The 19,267-nt window shown below is 42.2% G+C and overlaps 1 protein-coding gene across 1 annotated transcript in view; it reads left to right on the top strand.

Annotated features, from left to right (window-relative positions):
- Nucleotides 1-19,267, top strand: part of htr4 (5-hydroxytryptamine receptor 4) — a 213,597-nt gene that overhangs the window by 93,355 nt on the left and 100,975 nt on the right. Inside the window, exon 4 of the mRNA XM_050042827.1 lies at nt 5,025-5,225. Coding sequence (XP_049898784.1) covers nt 5,025-5,225 — 201 coding nt within the window. The remainder of the gene's footprint in view (nt 1-5,024; nt 5,226-19,267) is intronic.

The raw sequence follows: 19,267 nt of genomic DNA, 5'->3' as shown, positions 1-19,267 counted from the left end.
CACCAGCAGCAGCCTGAAGCGTTGATACAAGGCAGGATGGATCCATGCTTCCATCTGAATGTGGTTTTTCCAATCTTCTATTGTCCAGTTTTGGTGAGAAAACCCGTGTGAATTGTAGCCTCAGTTTCCTGTTGTTAGCTGACAGGAGTGGCACCTGGTGTGGTCTTCTGCTGCTGTAGCCCATCTGCTTCAAGGTTGGACAAGGTGTTGTTGCTTCAGAGATGGTCTTCTGCACACCTTGGTTGGAACCAGTGCTTATTTGACTTCCTGTTGCCTTTCTATCATCTTGAACCAGTCTGGCCATTCTCCTCTGACCTCTGGCATCAACAAGGCATTTTGGCTCACTGGATATTTTCTCTTTTTGGGACCATCCTCTGTAAACCCTAGAGATGGTTGTGCTGAAAATCCCAGTAAATACTCAGACCAGCCCGTCTGGCACCGACAACCATGCCACGTTCAAAGTCACTTCAATCACCTTTCTTCATCATTCTGATGCTCCGTTTAAACTTCAGCAGCTCGTCTTCACCATGTCTACATGCCTAAATGCATTGAGCTGCTGCCACGTGATTGGCTCATTAGTTATTTGCATTAACAGAACAACAGGAAGAGAACATAAAGCACTTAAATTCAGTGTGACATGACTTACCACTGTCCCTCCCTGAATTTGCTATTAATCAGATCCCTGTCACAAAGGACATTGTAGTAAATGAAAGTAAAATATGTCTCGAGGTCCATTTTATTGTAATTGTATTTTTTTTTATACCAGTAATACTTTGTAGTATCAGCACGGCCCTCGTCCGTGACAGCTGTATTACTAAGATGAAGAAAAGCACCTTTTATCAGTGAGAAAGGGATAAAAACTTTGCAGGCTGTTAGTTACAGCAATCAAGGTGGGCTCAGTCCTCGAGTCTCTGTTATATCCTGATGTTCAACCTATTTGCAGAATGAATCTACCTTAATCTCGTTCTGTCTCTCTGTGGTTTTACCTCATTTCAAGTTTGTATGTGCTTGGGGAGACATGAGTGTCTGATGACTCCTCGCAACTTTTTCACTTTCACAACTCTGCAGTCTTTCTCCTCCTACTCCAGGGAATGTGAAGATTTATCTCTCCTCTTCCCTCTCGATTTTGTTGTTGTTGTTGTTGTTGTTCTCCAGGAATCCATTGTTTTGTGAGTAATGGAGCCAATATTTGATTTCCCTTTTTTCTCTTTGCCAATGCTGAAAGACAAACTTGGAACTTTTTCCTGCCTGAGTCTGTTTGCTTTGATTGCTGAGATGTTAAAGTTCACTGAGTAGTTGTATCTGCTTTCCACAAGATTTTCCAGCCTGGCTGCAGATATTTGCTCCCGTTCTGCTACAAGAGCATCAGTTAGGCCCAGCATTGGTGTTTGCTGATAAGGTCTGCATCACAGTTGGCGCCTCAGTTCATAAAGTGTTGGATGAGGTTGAAGTCAGGACTCTGTACAGACCAGTGAAGTTCGTCACACCAAACTGGGAGAACCAGTTTATTATGGAGCCGGCCTTGGGCACAGAGGCACGTCATGTTGGAACAGGAGAGGGGTAAAAACAAACTGGGAAAAAAAACAATGTATAGACTCACACAAAAGTCATTTCTCTGAATAATCTCTTATGACCCAGTCTGTGTGGGTGGTGTCTGTGTCTGCAGAGAACCTGACCTCTGCCTGTATTTTCATATTAATTTGGTTTGTGCGGGATGTTTCTGGGTATCAGACTTTGGGTAGTGGTTTGTAGCCCCCAGCCAATAGCATGAAGTCGCAACTCTATAAAAAACGTAGCTACCACGCTACAAAGCTGTCTCCATCTCACTCCTTTGCTTTATGGATGCCAGCTGCAGGTTTGTGTGTCTGGTAGGGCTGACCCCAAAAATTCGAAGCTTCGAAGCTTCGTTCGATGGCACGGGATTCGATTGTGTGATTCGATTTTTTTTTCGTTTTTTGGGGGGAGGCCTTAAACACAACCCTAACCCCCACCAGTCCGATACTGACAACGAGCACACTCAGAGCTGGCAGGCATGTCCAAGAGGTCATCAGATGTGTGGTTGCACTTTAAAATATGCCCCGACAACCCCCAGAAAGCAGAGTGCCAGATTTGCCAAAAGCAATTGGCATATCACAACTCAACAACAAATTTGGGAAATCACTTGAAAAACGTAAGTAGTAATTAAAAAAGAAAAAATCTCCGACAAGGAAATAGAAAGCCCGACGCACAATGGAGACCTGCTATTATCCTGCTTGAACACAGACGACTAAATTCTTTCAACAATGTGACTCAAAATAATGATAAAATAGATTTTATTGATGTAAAATATGCATTTTCCAGTTCCACCGGTCCGCTCTGAGTCTGGTGTCAGAGACACTTCTGATGCTCTGAGTTGCGCATCTGTTTGATTGTGCTGCAGTATGCGCCGAGGGTTTTAATTTAGTGTTCAATCAAAAGTTAAACACTACTTATCACCGACCATTAGTGTTTTTTTGTTTGTGAATATTTTTATCTTAATTCTATTGTTGGAAAACTACGTTTTTGCCATATATTTTTTCAGCGTCGTCGAATGCTTTGAATTAAATACGTTCAGAGCTCCGAAGCTTCGAATGTCCATAAATGGATTCGAAGGTCAGCCCTAGTGTCTGGCTAACAGTGCGTGAGGTTGAGCCAAACACAAACACACACAGAGCAGGAAAGGCAAGCGGACCGGATGAACAACATGTTGTCACCCCAAGTCATCACATATTTGTCAGTGGTCTGTCATGTCTACATATTACACGCCAGGTATCCTTCTACATCTGCTGTTGATGTTCCGTGCTCTACCAACGTAGGACAGCGACAAAAGCACTTGGTTAGGTTTAGAAAAAAACATCATGGTTTGGCTCTACATTTATACGGGAAGTGAACAGCGGGCTCCCAGGTGAAAGTCCAGGGTCTGTTGGACCCATCCACCACCACTCCCCCCATCCTATAGGGACTTTCTAGTTTCTTTTGTCACGTCATTACTGGCAGCGTTATAACCTGGCGCCAGCCCACTGGCGTATCATACCGCCGCAGCAGGTACCATCTGGCTACGTTATGAACTGACGTTGCCCGTCTGCGTATCATACTGCTGCAACAGGTGCCATCTGGCCCACCAATGACATATAACACTGTGAAAGGTTACGTCCAGCTGCATAACAGACAAAGCGGTGGGATTCGATGAATTCTGAATGAGAATGGGCTGGGATGAAGCATGTGCTTTAGCTGAATTCAACCAAAATTCGGCAATGCAGCAGCGTCCTGCAGGGTTGTGCAGGGCTGTGCAGGGATGTGCAGGGATGTGGGTGTGTTTGTTTTCAACCAAGGAAGGTAACTACCATGAAACAATCTGAAAACAACATTTTATTTCTCTGATTACTGCTTTGTTATCGTCAACGCAACATCGTTGACAGCCACTGCTCTCTCAGTCTCGTTGAGCTGAGGAGGAGGGGCCAAGTTTGAATGTTGTGTTTACAAACAACAAGTGACAAATCCTGCATAACATGCCTTTAAGATTTTCCCCGCATGGAACGAAAAGATGTAGCCCAAACCACGAAAATCTATCCTGAGTGAAAAATTATTTAGTAATGTAACCAAATAATTTTTAGTCCAGTGGTCCACAATCTTCAAACGTATGTTATGTACTCTGGCAGGTGTGTCTGGTCCCCCTCCCATTCAAACAGATTTCCACCTGAACAATCACAACCATTTATCCTTTATGGGAGGTGTTTGAGATGATGACTGACAGCTTAAGGGGCCTTTGCCCATAACGCAGAATACATGATGATGTCATTTCTAGTTTGCGCACCGTCACCCTGGGAGCACGACAGCAAGCATGAACCTAGCTTATCAAAGAGGAGCGCCCTTCAGGCATTGAGGAAAACGACCAACATGGCTGCAGCTGATGTGGAACTTTCTGTTGAAGAACTATGTTTCAAATTCTGATGGCAAAAACAGCATCACTGGTTCACAGACATTTGTCAGTCGGTCAGTGCAAGGCCACAAATTTTGTTGCTTTGATTGGTTGAAGTTCTTCCCAATTACGTCCAGAGGTGTTTTGATAACAACTCTTGAATATTAACCGAGAGGTTCCAGACTTATTCCCATTTGCAAATTGGTCTGTTGATGTCAGGCACTCACTCGCTTTTTGGAGCTTTCAACAATTTCACTTTCTTCTTCAGCAAATGGCACTGACTCAGGTGTCGTCAAGGGTGGAACTTTGGTCACGACTAAAAAGGATTTGGAATAAACGAATTATCTTTTGTAATGCAACAGCGATTCCCGTCAGCTGTTTGAGAACATAGGTAAATAAACATAATTCATTTTTTTCTAAGTTTTGAGAGTTGCTGAGCAGTGAGTGGGCTGTTACTGCAACTTATGTCGGCTCTATTCGTTATCATGAAAACACTCTTGTCAGTATGCAAATATGACGTGAGAAATATGCTCACAAGCTGTTTGTCAAACTATGCCCAATATTTATTTAACAAATGTGATTCAATTAATATGAATTTGAGTTTACTTAATGACAGGCACTCACAAACCAACTGTTTATCATGAAGGACGTTTAATTGAAACGTGTTCATGAGGCTTTTCCTTTACAATACATCACAATTCATATAAATAAACTGCTGCTCTTTGTGTTTTGTTTCCATGATTATAACAAGGACCTCTCAGGAGCTGCTGTGTTGTTTTCTATAATTGCTTGTCAGGGATCTCTCCATCATCATCATCATCATCATCATCATCATCATCAGCCCCCCCTACAATAAACACTTTATACAAAAACAACACAGTTGTTATTTGCTGTTGCTGCTCTAATTGTTTTTTACATACAACTGCCAATCGCTCTCCCGCTGTCTCTCAGTTTCAGTTATGTGTGACTCAACATCGCTGAAAAAACCATTTAGTCATTTTAATAATTCACATTTCCACCTACCTAAAAGAGTAATTTCTGATACTTGTTAATCTAAACTCTCCTCTCACATCTTTCCCTCCATCAGGAAAATCAAGACCAACTACTTCATCGTGTCCTTGGCGTTTGCCGACCTGCTGGTGTCAGTGCTGGTGATGCCTTTTGGTGCCATCGAGCTGGTCCACCAGCACTGGATCTACGGCGAGACCTTCTGCCTGGTCCGGACCTCGCTGGACGTACTTCTGACCACCGCGTCTATACTGCACCTGTGCTGCATCGCCCTGGACAGGTCAGTGTTTGTGCATGTGGCTTTGATTTGGTATGAAATAACCAACCAAATCTACACAGATTCATATAGCTCATGAATTCTTACAGTGTTTTTTCGCCACTAAACAGAGCTTTTCCAAAATGGCCCCCACAATGTGCATCCTAATACACTGACTGGCTGTTAGACAGGAAATAATGTGTAGAGTAAAACTGCCAGCAAAGTGCAGAACAAGGACAGGAAATGAAGCTAGTGGAAGAAAATTACATTTTGGAAAAATAAAATTGACTTAAAAAAGTTCTATACTTCCTCTTCAGACACCACAAATTCACTTTATGGTAGGGTGTTCTAATTTAACACAAAAAAACACGTTTACCAATTAAATTTTACTTTTTGTTGGTCGTTAAATGCAAAAACAATAACACAACTGTAAGGGCATGGTCAAATGGCGATTGCAGGTGAGTGACCGTCACCTACCGAGGCGACAATTGTGCTGAATGTGGGCATTGCCTGATCTCACGGACAATGGCAGACAGCTTACCATTTGTTTGAAGAGAATTTTTCGAACATCCAGCTGTCTCAGATGCAGGTGCATTGGAAAATATCACTTGGGTCTTTGAAAAGAAAATACAGCACGCTGCTCTTGCTCAGCTTCGCAATTTATTAGGAACACTAACCTCTGGTCCTGCTGGACCTTCGTCAAGAGGAAGATTCTTGATGAAGGTCCAGTGGGAGCGAGACGTTAGAAATACTTGCCATAAAATACCACAAAATAAAATGCTATCGGTACATTTTCCACTCTCTTACGCCCCGTGCTTGTCTCCTGACTCACTGCCAGTCAGGTAGCATCTCTCATGTGGAGCACTTTGTATTTTTTTTAATGGCCAGTATGATGCAATAATGGCTCATTAGACACGGCCACCATGAGTGTCTCTTCCACACACACTTCTTTGCTTTTGGTTGAAGCTTCACCGGTCAAAGTTCGCCATAGTTGTACTCCATGCGATGCGAGATATGAAAGTCTTCTCACTGTAGATTTCACAGGAATTTCCAGTGTTGTGCTCAACAGAATCACACCACCGCACTGACATGAAATACTGTTCATCTGCAGTGTTACATTAGCCAGACATAAGGCCTTGACATACGCTGTGATTCTTTGTGCACATTATAGTGGTGTCACTCTTGTAATGGGTTAGGGCAGTGATGTAGTGATGGAGTCAGATCTACTGTGAACTTGTGAAGATGAGTTACTTCAGGTTAAAGGTCAGGATTGACAGTACATCAAGGCTCACAGCATCAGCTGCCACGTTCACAAAGCCTTGTTTTTTGCTTTAATGGTTTTCCTTTTATATGGAGAAGACAGAAAAGTTACCTGCAAACTAAACAAAGCTACAACTTTCTCCTTCAACTCATCATTCAACATTTTGTGTGCAAACCCCTGAAAAAGCTTCATTAGTAGAACACTTACTGTACTAGAATCACCCTCATCTTTCTCAGCACCACATAAAGTTGTTCCAGGGCTGAAACATTACAGTGAGTCTTTGATAAGTCGGAGTGTGTATGAGTAGCAGCAGAGTAATGTTACCTGATTCAAGCAATGTCTTTCACTTTGACAGCTTTGATATTAACTGGAGGGACTGATAGCACGGACTGTGTGAGGATGTAGGCAGAATGCATTCTTTTTATTGCCTCTGCAGGCAGACTGATGGAGCTCATTTCAACACAGAGGAGAAAAAAAACAACACTTTACAGCATTTACAGCACCTGACAAATTCCAGCACTGCAGCGGACATAAACATAACAGACAATTCAAACTGCAAGAGAGCACTGTAAAAGTTATTCATTCCGGCTCTCTGATGCAGCCTGCGCACGTGAACTGTTTACGTATCAGTGTAAATCATGCTCAATAAGAACTCTAGTGTCTGATTGGTTCACTTTTGGTCTCCTAGGAGGTGAACTATCCTATCAGCTGGCAAAAGTGTGCTCGTTCATTTGGGCTTATTGGCTCACAAGCTAGAGAGCAGTTTTCAGACACTGACTCTTTTCAGCAAGTGTGTGGCGTTGGAGAGTGTACCATCAGATTACTGCAGCACTCTGGGCACTGTTGCCAACCTGGAGGATTTCTTGCTGGATTTAGCAACTTTTTAGACCCTTGTAGTGGCTTTGTTTCTAAAAGGCAACCAGTGACAAATCTAGCAACTTATTCAGACCATCAAGAAAATGGCGAGAAATTCAAATGTAGTAAATTATGAATCCTTCCCATACATGCTGCTCAGTAACAGTCCACGGCTCCTCTTCCAACCACGCCAGGTCTCCCCTCGTCCTCTTGCGCTGTGTGCAGGCAGTCAGCTGACACAACCACAAAGGTTTTTGCAAATAAATACACAATTACATCACCAATATTCAAATGAACATATTGCGTATTTAGGCAGCTTTTAGCAACTTTTTGAGCTTGTGCTAGCAACACTGATTCTGGAAAGAACTTTGAGGACTGGCAAATAATCAATTTAACATCACTTGCTAGCTAGTTAGCCGCTTGCAATGGGTTAGGTTGGTAGCAGGTTAGCCTGCTAGGTCTATGACTGTGGTGCTTACTACTTTACTCATTATCTGCGAAGACTGTAATGGATGTAGCTACCATGACTTCACCCACTGGTTTGTGGACTCCTGTTTTGAAGCTGCAGGTTTTGCATTTTGGCTGTTGCCATCTTGGATTTTTGGAGCCAGAAGTGGCCATATTAGGACGAGAGGGTGAAGCTGTGGAGGGGTGAGGGTTGGATCTGACTCATAGACTATGTGACGGCGTGCAGGCAGTCATTTTGAGAAGCTATGCCCTTAATTATGTCTAAATTTAAGCCTAAATAACACATAAACAGGTGAGTTATTTTTTAAAACAAATCACCCCCCATACAGTTGTCATGAACTGGGAAATCAGCTGTAGAGACTAAAACTGTTTCTTTGTACCATGTTGTAAACCAACCCAGTCTCACTCGAAAGCAGTCAAAATCCAAAACATCTCTTCACATCGGCATACTACGCGGCCATGCCCGGCAGCATCAGGGGCAAATACGACCAACAACAACGAACGTTAAGGCAGCAGAAGTCCAAGTAGGGCGGGAGGGACAGGTGGTGGATGGGTCCAGCAACCACAGACTTTCACCCAAGAGCCTGGTGTTTAAGATTATAAAGCCAAACCCTGTTCATTCTTCTTTAACCCTTCTTGAAGGAAAAAAAAACATGATTTGCAGTGTTGTACCAAACATTTATTTTGAAAGACATTGTATGCAAACTGCACATTTCCTGTGAAAACAGGAGTGTATATTGAGAACAGACAATGCATGTAACAGGCAGAACTTGTCATGGCGTCCCAGAACGTCAACAACCAACACACCCAGGGTACCTTGCACGTTATATCTCAACATGGAAAGTCCATGACCAAACACAGATAAGTGACAGGTGAGAGTGATTGAGAGTGTTGTGTGAAAATGTTTATTTCTGCTGGAAAGTTGGGCAAGTTAACGTGGGGGTCTATGAGGATTGACTTACTTCTAGAGCCAGCCTCAAGTGGTCATTAGAGGAACTGCATTTTTTTGTCACTTCCGCATGGGCGTCATTTTTCAGCCCCAGACATTACTGCTTAATTACCTACAGTAGTTAGCTCTCTAGCTAACATAATACAGCACTTTGCACTTGCAGTCATTCCTGAAAATATTGAGGGCCAGCTAGTCAGTAAACAAACTGTGACTCGGTTGGGATTATTTTTCTGTTGCTCACAGAATACTGTTGGAATTTGTTGTGAGCTGAGGGTGAGGCTGGCAGCCTGTGTTGTGAGATAGTCAGACCAGACAGGGTGAGCCTTATCATGCAGACAGCTGGATTAAACTTCACCTCAACCAGACCATGCCCAGTTTGAAACAGGTGTGAGGAAAAGTCAGTTTTCTCGCTGTTTTTTAACTTCTCAAGCTGATTTGTGTTCAGTGTGTTTTTACATACTGCAATATTGGAATTAGGAGTGAATGATGTTCAAGAAACTTTACGTATCGGAAGTCTCTCAGAGTCAGAGTTCATGAAAAATGTATTTGGCCCTCGGGGATTTCGACACTGACTATATGGGAATGTAAAGATATAACAAGTGTTGTGTAACATTTAGAGACACTGGCACCAACCTGGCTGTGTGCTGGGAGAATATTGTGCTGTGATCATCTGCTTTGTTCTGTGTATCATTTAGTAATGATATATCCACAATAAGAATATGAAGAATGCAGGGAGGACCTATACGACCCCCCGCTGCAGTATGTAGGCTATACTGTAGTAATGATGCAGGTTGAATGCAAAGTAGACGTCTAATGGCTGTGCCCATTATTCTGCTCCATCTCACATGTATGTACATGTGTTTTTATACTTGCACAAACACAAGAGAATTTTCCAAATTACACAAACCAAAGATGCAAAGCTCAGCAGCAGCCAAGGAGGAAATGGTTTCTTCATTCAATTATCTGGCCGGAGGAGCTTTGTACTCTTCTATACATCCAGCTGCCTCCGCATCCTGGAGCAGCACAACTTCCATTACCAATTCATAGTGAGGCAATCACCCTTCATTACCCCCAAGTTCCCGGTGTCCCCGGTGAATCATATCACATCTCCTGTAGGCTGTATCTTCCTCCTCCACTTACTTTGATTGCCTGCTCCATGTGATGTTGATTTTTCTCTCAAGAAAAATAGTGCAGATGTCTCCAACTTCTCCTTTGTTTTAGCTGCTTTTCACTTGTAATGGGGCTGAAAAATAAACTGAAGTACATTCAAGTGTTGTGTTTACTCTTTGTGGACTTAAGCGAGATTTATACTTCAGCATCAAATTGACGCCGTACCTACAGCATAGGCTCTGCATGGACAGAGAGTCTAAATTATCACCTACGCTGTAGCCTGACGTGCACCTCCCCAGAGATGTACACGTCGCGGCAATGCAGACTTCCTGTCTGTTTTTGTAAGCTGAAGCCATTTCCCTCAGTGGAAACAAAGCTTTTAGTTACTTTAATTTCACTGATTTGAAACAATAAAACAAAAAGAAGCCTCCACGCAATTTCAAGTCATGTGTGTGATTTATCCTGGCTTCATATGAGCAGAGGAAAAGCCCGCTAGTTACTAGGCTAGTTTATACAATGTAAAATGCCATAGGCTTGTGCTAAAAACATTAGCATGTTGTATTTGTGGGGAAAATGTGCGCATATAATGCTGTGCATTATAATAAAGCTGATTTGTGTACTTGTGTTTGAAATTGTCTCTATTAAGTCATGCTTAATGTGTGTTTAATGTGTGTTTTCAATCAACTAAACTTTACAGCACTTCACAGAAACCCTGCTGCAGACTAGTGTTTTGGAGGTGTAACTGCAGAGTGACACAGACACACCACTGCACAAGTATAAATGCTCACAACAGCGTAGGCCAGGTGCGTAGGCTCTGCACAGAGCTGATGCATAACTATAAATTCGCCTTTATATGTCTTATTTAGTAAAATGTCTCGATATGGCATCAAATGTATCTTAACAACATATCCTCATACAGTGATGTGCACGATATCCCACCAAAAAACACACACTACGGTTTGTATGGTATTCTACGAATTAGTGCCCCATGAATAACGTCACATCCTTAACGTAAAGTTACAGAAGTTAGGTTTAGGCAAGTAAAACTATTTGGTTGTGATTTTGAGAAATAAACATGGTGAGGATGTATCTTAAAATGATTCAAAGTTCAAACAGGCATCTCCTGGGGTAAAGTCCAAGGTTTTGTGACCCATCCACCCCAACCCGCCTCCTTACAAGACTCATGACTGCTTCCTTGTTTACTCCCGTCAGCGCATTGGTCACCTGATTGCAGCCTTCTAAAATTGTTATGCGCGAATTACTGGCTCATGATTATGAGGGATATGTACAAAGTTGGGTGCATTATATTCGTTACTCATTCTACATGGCAGAAGTGCATTTATATTAGGGTGTGTACAACTTCACTTTCTGAGTTAAATGGTGTGTACTCTGGACGCAGAGTAAGGTGCAAGAGCAAAGGGGTTGTGTTTAGTCCCTTAAATGACAGGTGTTTTGGCCGTAACATAAATTCAACCAATCAGAGGGGCATCTCCCACTCCCTTTAAAAGACCTCACAGAGGTCCTGCACCTTATTCACTGCTACTTACATGTTGAAATTTGCACACTGGAGAAGGGAGCGGATTTCTGCTGAGGGTAATGCAGCAAGAGCATTTATTAATTAAATTATTTGCTGTAATAAGAAACACTCAATGAAAAGAAAAATGATAGCCTTTGACCACAGTCATGCTTTCTTAATACATTAATATGAGCTAGCTAATTAAAATGGCGGTCTGGTAATTTGATAAATTAGTGTAAGAACAGGTGTAGTGAAGTAGACCAACAGCATCTGTGTAACAGACTCAGTGCTTGTAGAACATCACGCTGTAATTACAGCTGCTCAGGCTATCTGAGAATCTCATCATGTTTGTGGTTGTATGTGAAAAGCAACAGACAGACAGACGGACAGAGAGCATGGAGGTCTGTGCTCGTGTAAAACTGCAGGATGAGACCAAGAATTAATGAAACTGTCACTCAGTCAGATGCAGCAACATGCAAGAGCGAGTCTGGAGTCCCATATGAAAGAAAAGCCCAGATTAACTGCTTCTCTAAGTGTGTGTGTGTGTGTGTGTGTGTGTGTGTGTGTGTGTGTGTGTGTGCGCGCGCGCGTGCGTGCGTGCGTGCGTGCGTGCATGTGTGTGTGTTCTGCTGCATCTTCTAAAATCCAACAAACACAAACATACAAACACCCACATTGTGCACAACAACAGAAACAAAGGCACTAAAGATTAAAACAAGTCTTGGCAGATTTAACACTGGATTTGTTGGTAATCCTTTTTCATTACCATAACTTGAAACCATAACTTCTCTTCTGTGTTTACGGTTTCATCTGCCAGGGTGAGATTAAAGCTTTTCACTGTGACACACAAACAAAGACTTATGGATTTAGAGTGCAGAGACAGAAAGAGCTTGTTTTCATGCAAAATTATTTTTTAACCTTTTTTAACCAGGGAGCATTTCGACATGTCGTCAACCCAGGTTGACAAATACAGACGCTTTCTCACACCTTTCAGAGTGTGACGTCAACAAGTGATAAGCTAGTACACTATTATCAATTTATATATCTGTTCCACCAACTACATTATCTGTATCTATACTCAGACTAAAACTCAGGGCTACAACCAGAAGTGGGTGTGGCCTCATCAGTAGTTATTTTCTGACAGAACAATCTCAGGATTGAGCGTCACTTCTGATCACTGGAGTAGAGATTCAACACAGCTAACCAAGTGAGGAGTTTCCTTTATCAAAAGTATATTGACATAATTTATTTGGATGATACTCGTACTCGTAAAAGAGGAATGTTACCCATAGTGGATATGTTGAAGTATGTAGCTAAACCCTAAATCCAACCTCAATGCGACCTGGTCTTGCGCTGACATCGTCAAATACTGGTACTTGGTCAGTGACTTTCAACGTCAGACACCAGTGACAAAAGCCGTTCTTTCACATTGGCATGATACGTTGCAGTCTCTGTTAATGTCTAATGGCACCCAGCGGAGTCTGGGGGAAATGCGGCAGGACAACAATGTAAGTTAAGGATGCGCCAGTTCAAGTAGGGTGGGCAGGAGGGGTGGTGGATGGGTCCAAAAAACACCCACTTTCACATGGGGGGGCTGGTGTTCGCTTCCCATAAGATTGTAAAGTCAAATCCTGCTCTTTTTTCCTAAACCCATCCATGTGCGTGTGTTGGCTAATCATAACCACAGGCTTTTGTTGTTGAGCGAAAAAAACTTCAATTTGCGATGTTTTGAAAGTCCTTTATTTTGAAAGCGACTGTATGACAAACTGTGAGTTCCCTGTGAAAGTGGAAGTGTATTTTTCTGAAAATGTGCATGTTAGCTGAAGTTGACATGGCGACCCAGGACGTCAACAACCAACACACCCAGCATACCTTGCACGTCATATCTCAAAGTGGAAAATCCATGACCAAAGATCGATATGTGTGGGTTGGAGTGAGAATGTGCTGGCCACAGACACCATCTGAGACGTACTTTTTAGTGTCTGGGTGCCGTCACATTTGTTTGGTTAAAGTTGTCAAATGACCACAGTTAGGTTTAGGCAATAAAACTACTTGGTAAGGTTTAGAAAAGTGACGTTAGTACGTGATGGACGGATGTAAGGTTACATAACATCACGTTAAAACAGTACTGACTTAGGTTTCGGATGGTACATGCAAAACAGTTTCCTTGGTGAAAGTCTGTGCTTGTTTGACCACCTGCCCTCCCAACTGCCCTAGTCAGACCTTCTTGCTCTTTATACCACGCCAGTTGCTCTGCGAGTTAAATATTGCCACAGTTGGGTTGACAATGGAGTTAGTTGAAAGCCCAGTGCGTCTCCTAAAGATGCCAAAAGGTGCCTTTGGCGTTGGTATCAAACCTCGAGGAGTGTGACAAAGCATTGGCATTTGATGAGTGAGAACAGTCTGAGCATTTGTGTAGCTCTATAGTCATGCAGTGTCAGCTTAGCTTAATGTGACTCTCCTGCAGAGTGAAATACTTTTTTCAACACCGAGTAGTAGTTTGCTGATCCTTCTCTCTTTCCAACAAGTTTCACCAACCAGAGGGGGAGGCCAACCTCTGTGTCACCTTAGCACACAACCCTGGCTCCCGCTCGTTCAGTTTGCTGCTATGAGCCCAGGGTGGCAATTAAAGGTGACCGAGATGAGCATATTATCACTTCTTTCAACTCAAAGTTTCTCTTATCTGGAGTATGGCAACAGGACACAAGAACACTGTTAAAAGTGAAACTGAAAGTGACAGGGACATCCAACTCAGACCCCGATGGGGAATTATGCTCTGGCATGATTAATGCAAATCTAGCAAGTTCCAAGAGACTGTTAATTGATCTTCATACTGCTCAGGAATGAATGGAATGGAAATGAACCAACGGGTGCCTGTAGGAGGAAAAACATCCACAAATCTAGAAACTGCATGTATGTAAAATAGTCAGCAAAATTGTAAAGTATTCTTGATTTATTGGTGAAGAAGCAAAATCCTGGTCCTTAAACTGAGCCTGCAAGGCAGAGCCTTCCAGACTATTAATCTGTTTATGACTCATGTTTAGACCATGAAGTGTTAAGTCTGCCAATCCTAGTGAAAGAGACTGGAGAGGCAGTTCTGCCCCAGAGGCCCAAGTCAGGCCACTGAGTTGCTCCCCAGGAACAACAGGGGTTAAGTGCCTTGGGTGAGGGCACCTTGACCACGCAGAGGGGGAGGCAGCCCTCGGTTTTCCCAGACTGTTTGAGATTTAGAGCCACTGACATCCATCTAAAGGTGCAAATAGTTTTGGGTCAGCAACTGTCTTTTAGCTCTTTAAACAATCCTTGCAAGGAGGCTGTTGCAAGAGTACTCAGTAGTTTAGTTTATTTAAATGGAGACAAAATTCTTCCTCACTGGCAGTGCATGCAATAAACACGGCAGAGTCAGACTCTCATTCACGAAACAAGCAGTTACAAAAGTCTTCAGCAGCAAAAACATTACAACAGTAGCTGCAGAGGTCAGCAGAAGACTTAGACTACATCAGCCTGCTGCTGTTAGAAAATTTGGCATTTGGCGTTACTGCAAATCCCAAATACGTTACATTTCTACACTTCATACATATCATATCAACAATTCTAAAGTGACAAATTATAGGAGGATGCAGGAGTTGACTGTCATCAGGAGGTGAAGGGGATGGTTGACTGTGAGACACCTAGGCAAGACACCTGCCAAGTGTGGCTGTTTTTTGTGTGGTGTTTTGGCCACCAAATGTGGGTATTTTTTTAGCGACCTGTCAGTGTTTTTCGAGCAGCTTTTAGCTACCTGAGCTGAGTGTTTTTCAGTGACTTGTCGCTGTTTTTCACCTGCGGATAGGGCCTTGAAAGGTGGTTGTTTTTTGCGGAGACATCACTGCGTTTGCTGCAGATATAAAGAGCCAAAACATATTTTCCTAATTAGAACCAAGTGACAGCAACACAGCCTATTTAATCTACATTAGCCTTTAAACATTCCTAATAGGTCTGAATGAACGTTCATTAATATGTTTTACAACAAAGTAGTGACTCTGCGTTGGGATAGCGTTAGTGGTTAAAGCAAACAAATCTGTCCAGTCACTATGACCATCACCATCTTCCTCCATTTTCCTTTTTATTTTAGACATTTTCTTTTTCGGAATTGATGAATGAATTGATGTTGAATCAATGGCTAGTCCCACTAAGAAGACTCAAGGCTTCCAACAATGTTAAATAAAAAATAAAAAGTTTAAAAACAACTGTTATTCATTTCCATATGATTTTTTTGTCGAAGTCACAAGGAGCTGCTGGAGAAGGGGCGCATGTGGCTCCTGAGCCCTGGTAATACCAACAGTTTTGATCAGGGGCACCACAAGGAGATGAGAGGGTGAAGAGAAGATAAAAGATTGACTGCTGAAAATAAAATCTCACTATGAGAAAGATTGAAAAGGGAAAAGTAAGAGAGAAAAGCATGGGAAAAGTACTGCTAACAAGAGGACTGATAGAGGGAAGAGTGAAAGTCACACACAGGGAGAAGGAACACGTTTAACAGTTAGATAAAAAATACACTGAAACAAACAAAACTTAACTAAAAGCTCAAGTTTTACACTAGATAAAAATGCGCCACCGCTGTTCTTGGTTGTCCCACAAAAGGTGACTTTCGGATAGACTCTCTGATCAACCTGCATGTAAAGAGTTTAAAGTACAAATGTTGTTTACCATCTCTTCAACTATGTTTCTTGGATTTCTTTTCCAAAAAAAGTCAAGTGTGCGTCAGAAGAACTCAAGTGTGTAGCCTTTCAGCAGCATTCATGCAACCTTTATGAAGGTGTTCCTCAAGGATCACTTCCAGGGCTCCACTTTTGTTGAAATCTGCAGGTGCATTTCCACTGAGCCACCACCATGAAATAATTCTTTGAGAAACATTTTTGGGCTCCTTATAGTTCCTCAGAGTGTTTCCAATGTTTGTGTCAGCAGAGTGTCTGTGGGTACTGGCAGCTTTGAGGTTAGAGAAGATCTATAGACAACAATAAGTTTGACAGGAAGTGAAGAAGAAACCCCTCAACCTTCAAGGTACCTTCAAGGTACCTTCAAGGTACCTTCAGTGCTTGCCCTTGTGGAAAAGGCAGTGTTAGATATTAAACAAAGAATCCTCTCCCTCCTTTACTTACTGCCCTCAAGATGCCCGTGAGCAAGGCAAAGAATCCCTGCTTCCATTAGTGAAACCGTTTCATTGTCTGATTAATCAGCTGCCTTAAGGGCATGTTGGAAAATGTTTTAATCTTAAACAGGATGGAGCTTCAAAACAGCAAAGAGTCCAGTCAACCTTTCTTGGCGAAGGTAACATTGAGTAGTTTCAGAATGAGAAATTTAGGTTTCAGGCACGCTATAAAAAGTCTGTCACGCTCACACGGTGCAGGTAGAACTGTAGTTCAAAGCCTCAGCCTCCAGAAAGCTTTCGGCATTTAATGTTCTGCACTCTAAAGAGAAACTATAACACATGAATGCAAACTGAAAGTAGCACATGCAGAGAGACGAATCCATTCAAACATTTGCAAGAACAAACACATTGTCATGGATCTGAACATGGCTGACTGTCTCTTGCCTTTTCTGCAATGCGAGTATGACTTTCTGTGTCTCTGACTGGCTGTAAAGAGAGGACTTTATGGCGAACAAGCGCTGCCTTGGGTGGACTTTGAAGTTAAAGATGTTATTTAGGTTTTCTTGAAGCATGAAGCTGCTCTCCTCACTGCTTCACCAACTTTTTAAATCATGAATCATGAATGAAGATAAGTATCTGCCCCTCAAGGAGGAAAAGTTGTGATTTCGTGACCGAAAAAATTGCTGATATTCAGCATACAACTTTTTAATATTCATTGTCTGAATCGTTTGAGTATACAGCCAGTATAGATCTTTTTTAATGGTCTCTAAGTGCTTTTGGATTTGTTGAACAGACTTTGGATTTAGGGGCGGTGCATCCGACCATTTTGTAACTTTACCAAACCGAACAAGCACACCCACTTTGTACAGAGATTGAGTTGTACAGCAGGCACACTTCTCTACTTCTCTTTCAGCTCTCCTTTCTTCACCCTATCCAACTGTTCTCATTTCGAAGTCATGAAATACCACCACTCATTCATTGATTTCTGCATCAGACACAGACGGACAAACAGGCATTCTTTGGCAGCGGCATAATACGCCATAATTTGGCATCAGTTAATAACACTACCAGACTTCGTCAGTTTGAAAGGCCACTGGACAACAACATAATTTACGTACCTGGAAAGTCCCTATAGGGCAGTTGGGAGGGGTGGTGGATGGGTCCAACAACACAACTTGAACACACACAACTTCTTTCTGATAGCAAGTTCTTCACTTCAACTTTAACTGCATCCACGCAGGGCAGGTGTAACTCAGAAGCCTACAATGTATTTAGCTTGGGCTTTTAGGACCAGTAATACTGTTATCAGATTAAGAATCATTGTTAATGTTAAAGGTTTTGTATGCGACATTTAGAGCAATAATAAAGCAGCAAATACCCGCAATGTAAAGATTTAGTGGAGTAATGGCGTCATGAGCAGAGAATCAAATCACACTACTGTCAGTACGTTTACATGCAGCATGAGAAAATCAAATCAAGTCCGACTGAACGGGACTTTTAAATGCATGTAAACAGCTTAGTCCGACTGAAATTGGACTATCCATAGCTCAACTAACACACCTAATAATTCGATTGAAAATGGAACTATTGCTACATGTATCCACTTAGTCAGACTGGAGTCGTCCTCGGCGTTCTGCACATTCACCACTTCTTCTTTCGCGGGCCTTCACCCAGAGGAAGAAGGAGATGACGTAGCAGCAGTGCAGTAACTCCCGAAAAAACAAACAAACAATCACCATGGCGACCGAGAAGCAGAAGACGCACTTCTGGATGGACGAGGAAACTACACTCATGCTCCGACAGCTAAAGGAGCTAAAGATTTTGAAGCGTATGGATGGTAGGAAAATGTGAAACGCGGATTTATATTTTAAAAATTCTGAACAAGAACCGGAATTAGTTCAATATGCACTATATTAAAAAGGACACAACGCCGCTGATCAAGGCGGAGTCAGACGTACTTGGTCAGAAATTCGATTTTGTCTTCTGCATGTATACTCAGACAAGACGAGAAGTCCGACTTGACTGATCAGCCGAGCTATGAGCTTAGCTCGACTACTGTGTGCATGTAAACGTACTGACTGTGTTGTATTCTAAGCTTCTCTGTCAGATGATGTGGTAGACAGTCCAATGGCATGTGCATGTTAGTATATGTGAATTCCTGTGTGTGTTTCAGAATGGCTTGTTAATCATCGCTGCTCTACACTGTGTTCAAGTGCTCATGTTTCTGATAAGTTTGATTTGAATTAGTTATCTGATGCTATAAAAAGGGGATGCGGCATCACAGCCATATCAGGTGTGTTTCGACCTAATTTTTGTACAGTGGGAGGAAGTGGACACACATCGTCCATCTTTATATTCAGTTTATGAGTTAGCTATGTTAGCTGCCAGCTGCTGGCTTAGCCACCTTCATGTTGTGAACCATGTGCAGACTATCCCCGACCAGACCCTGAATCATAGACTTGCTGAGAATGTCGTTTACAGCTCCTTTAATGAACCCATAACAGGTGACTTTGTTGTGGAGCTTTGAATATCATGTCATGTCTAGTTAACTCATGTAACTTATTATAAAAGAAATGCCATCATTGTGCTTCATAGACAAACAATATTCATACCAATTTGTTACAAAAACAAGGAACCCCTCCCCCGAAAACCTCAGCTTGCTACTGGCCCAAGATCCTCATTATCCATTTTAATTTAAATTACCTCCAGTAACAGAAACAGAAAAATACTGTTTTTCTTTCAACCAGCTAATCAATATGTTATTCATTCTGATGGA

The sequence above is a fragment of the Epinephelus moara genome, chromosome 4 (assembly GCF_006386435.1).
Source record: "Epinephelus moara isolate mb chromosome 4, YSFRI_EMoa_1.0, whole genome shotgun sequence".
NCBI lineage: Eukaryota > Metazoa > Chordata > Actinopteri > Perciformes > Serranidae > Epinephelus > Epinephelus moara.
Note: the sequence above shows the minus strand (reverse complement) of the source record. Positions and strands in the feature narration are given on the sequence as shown.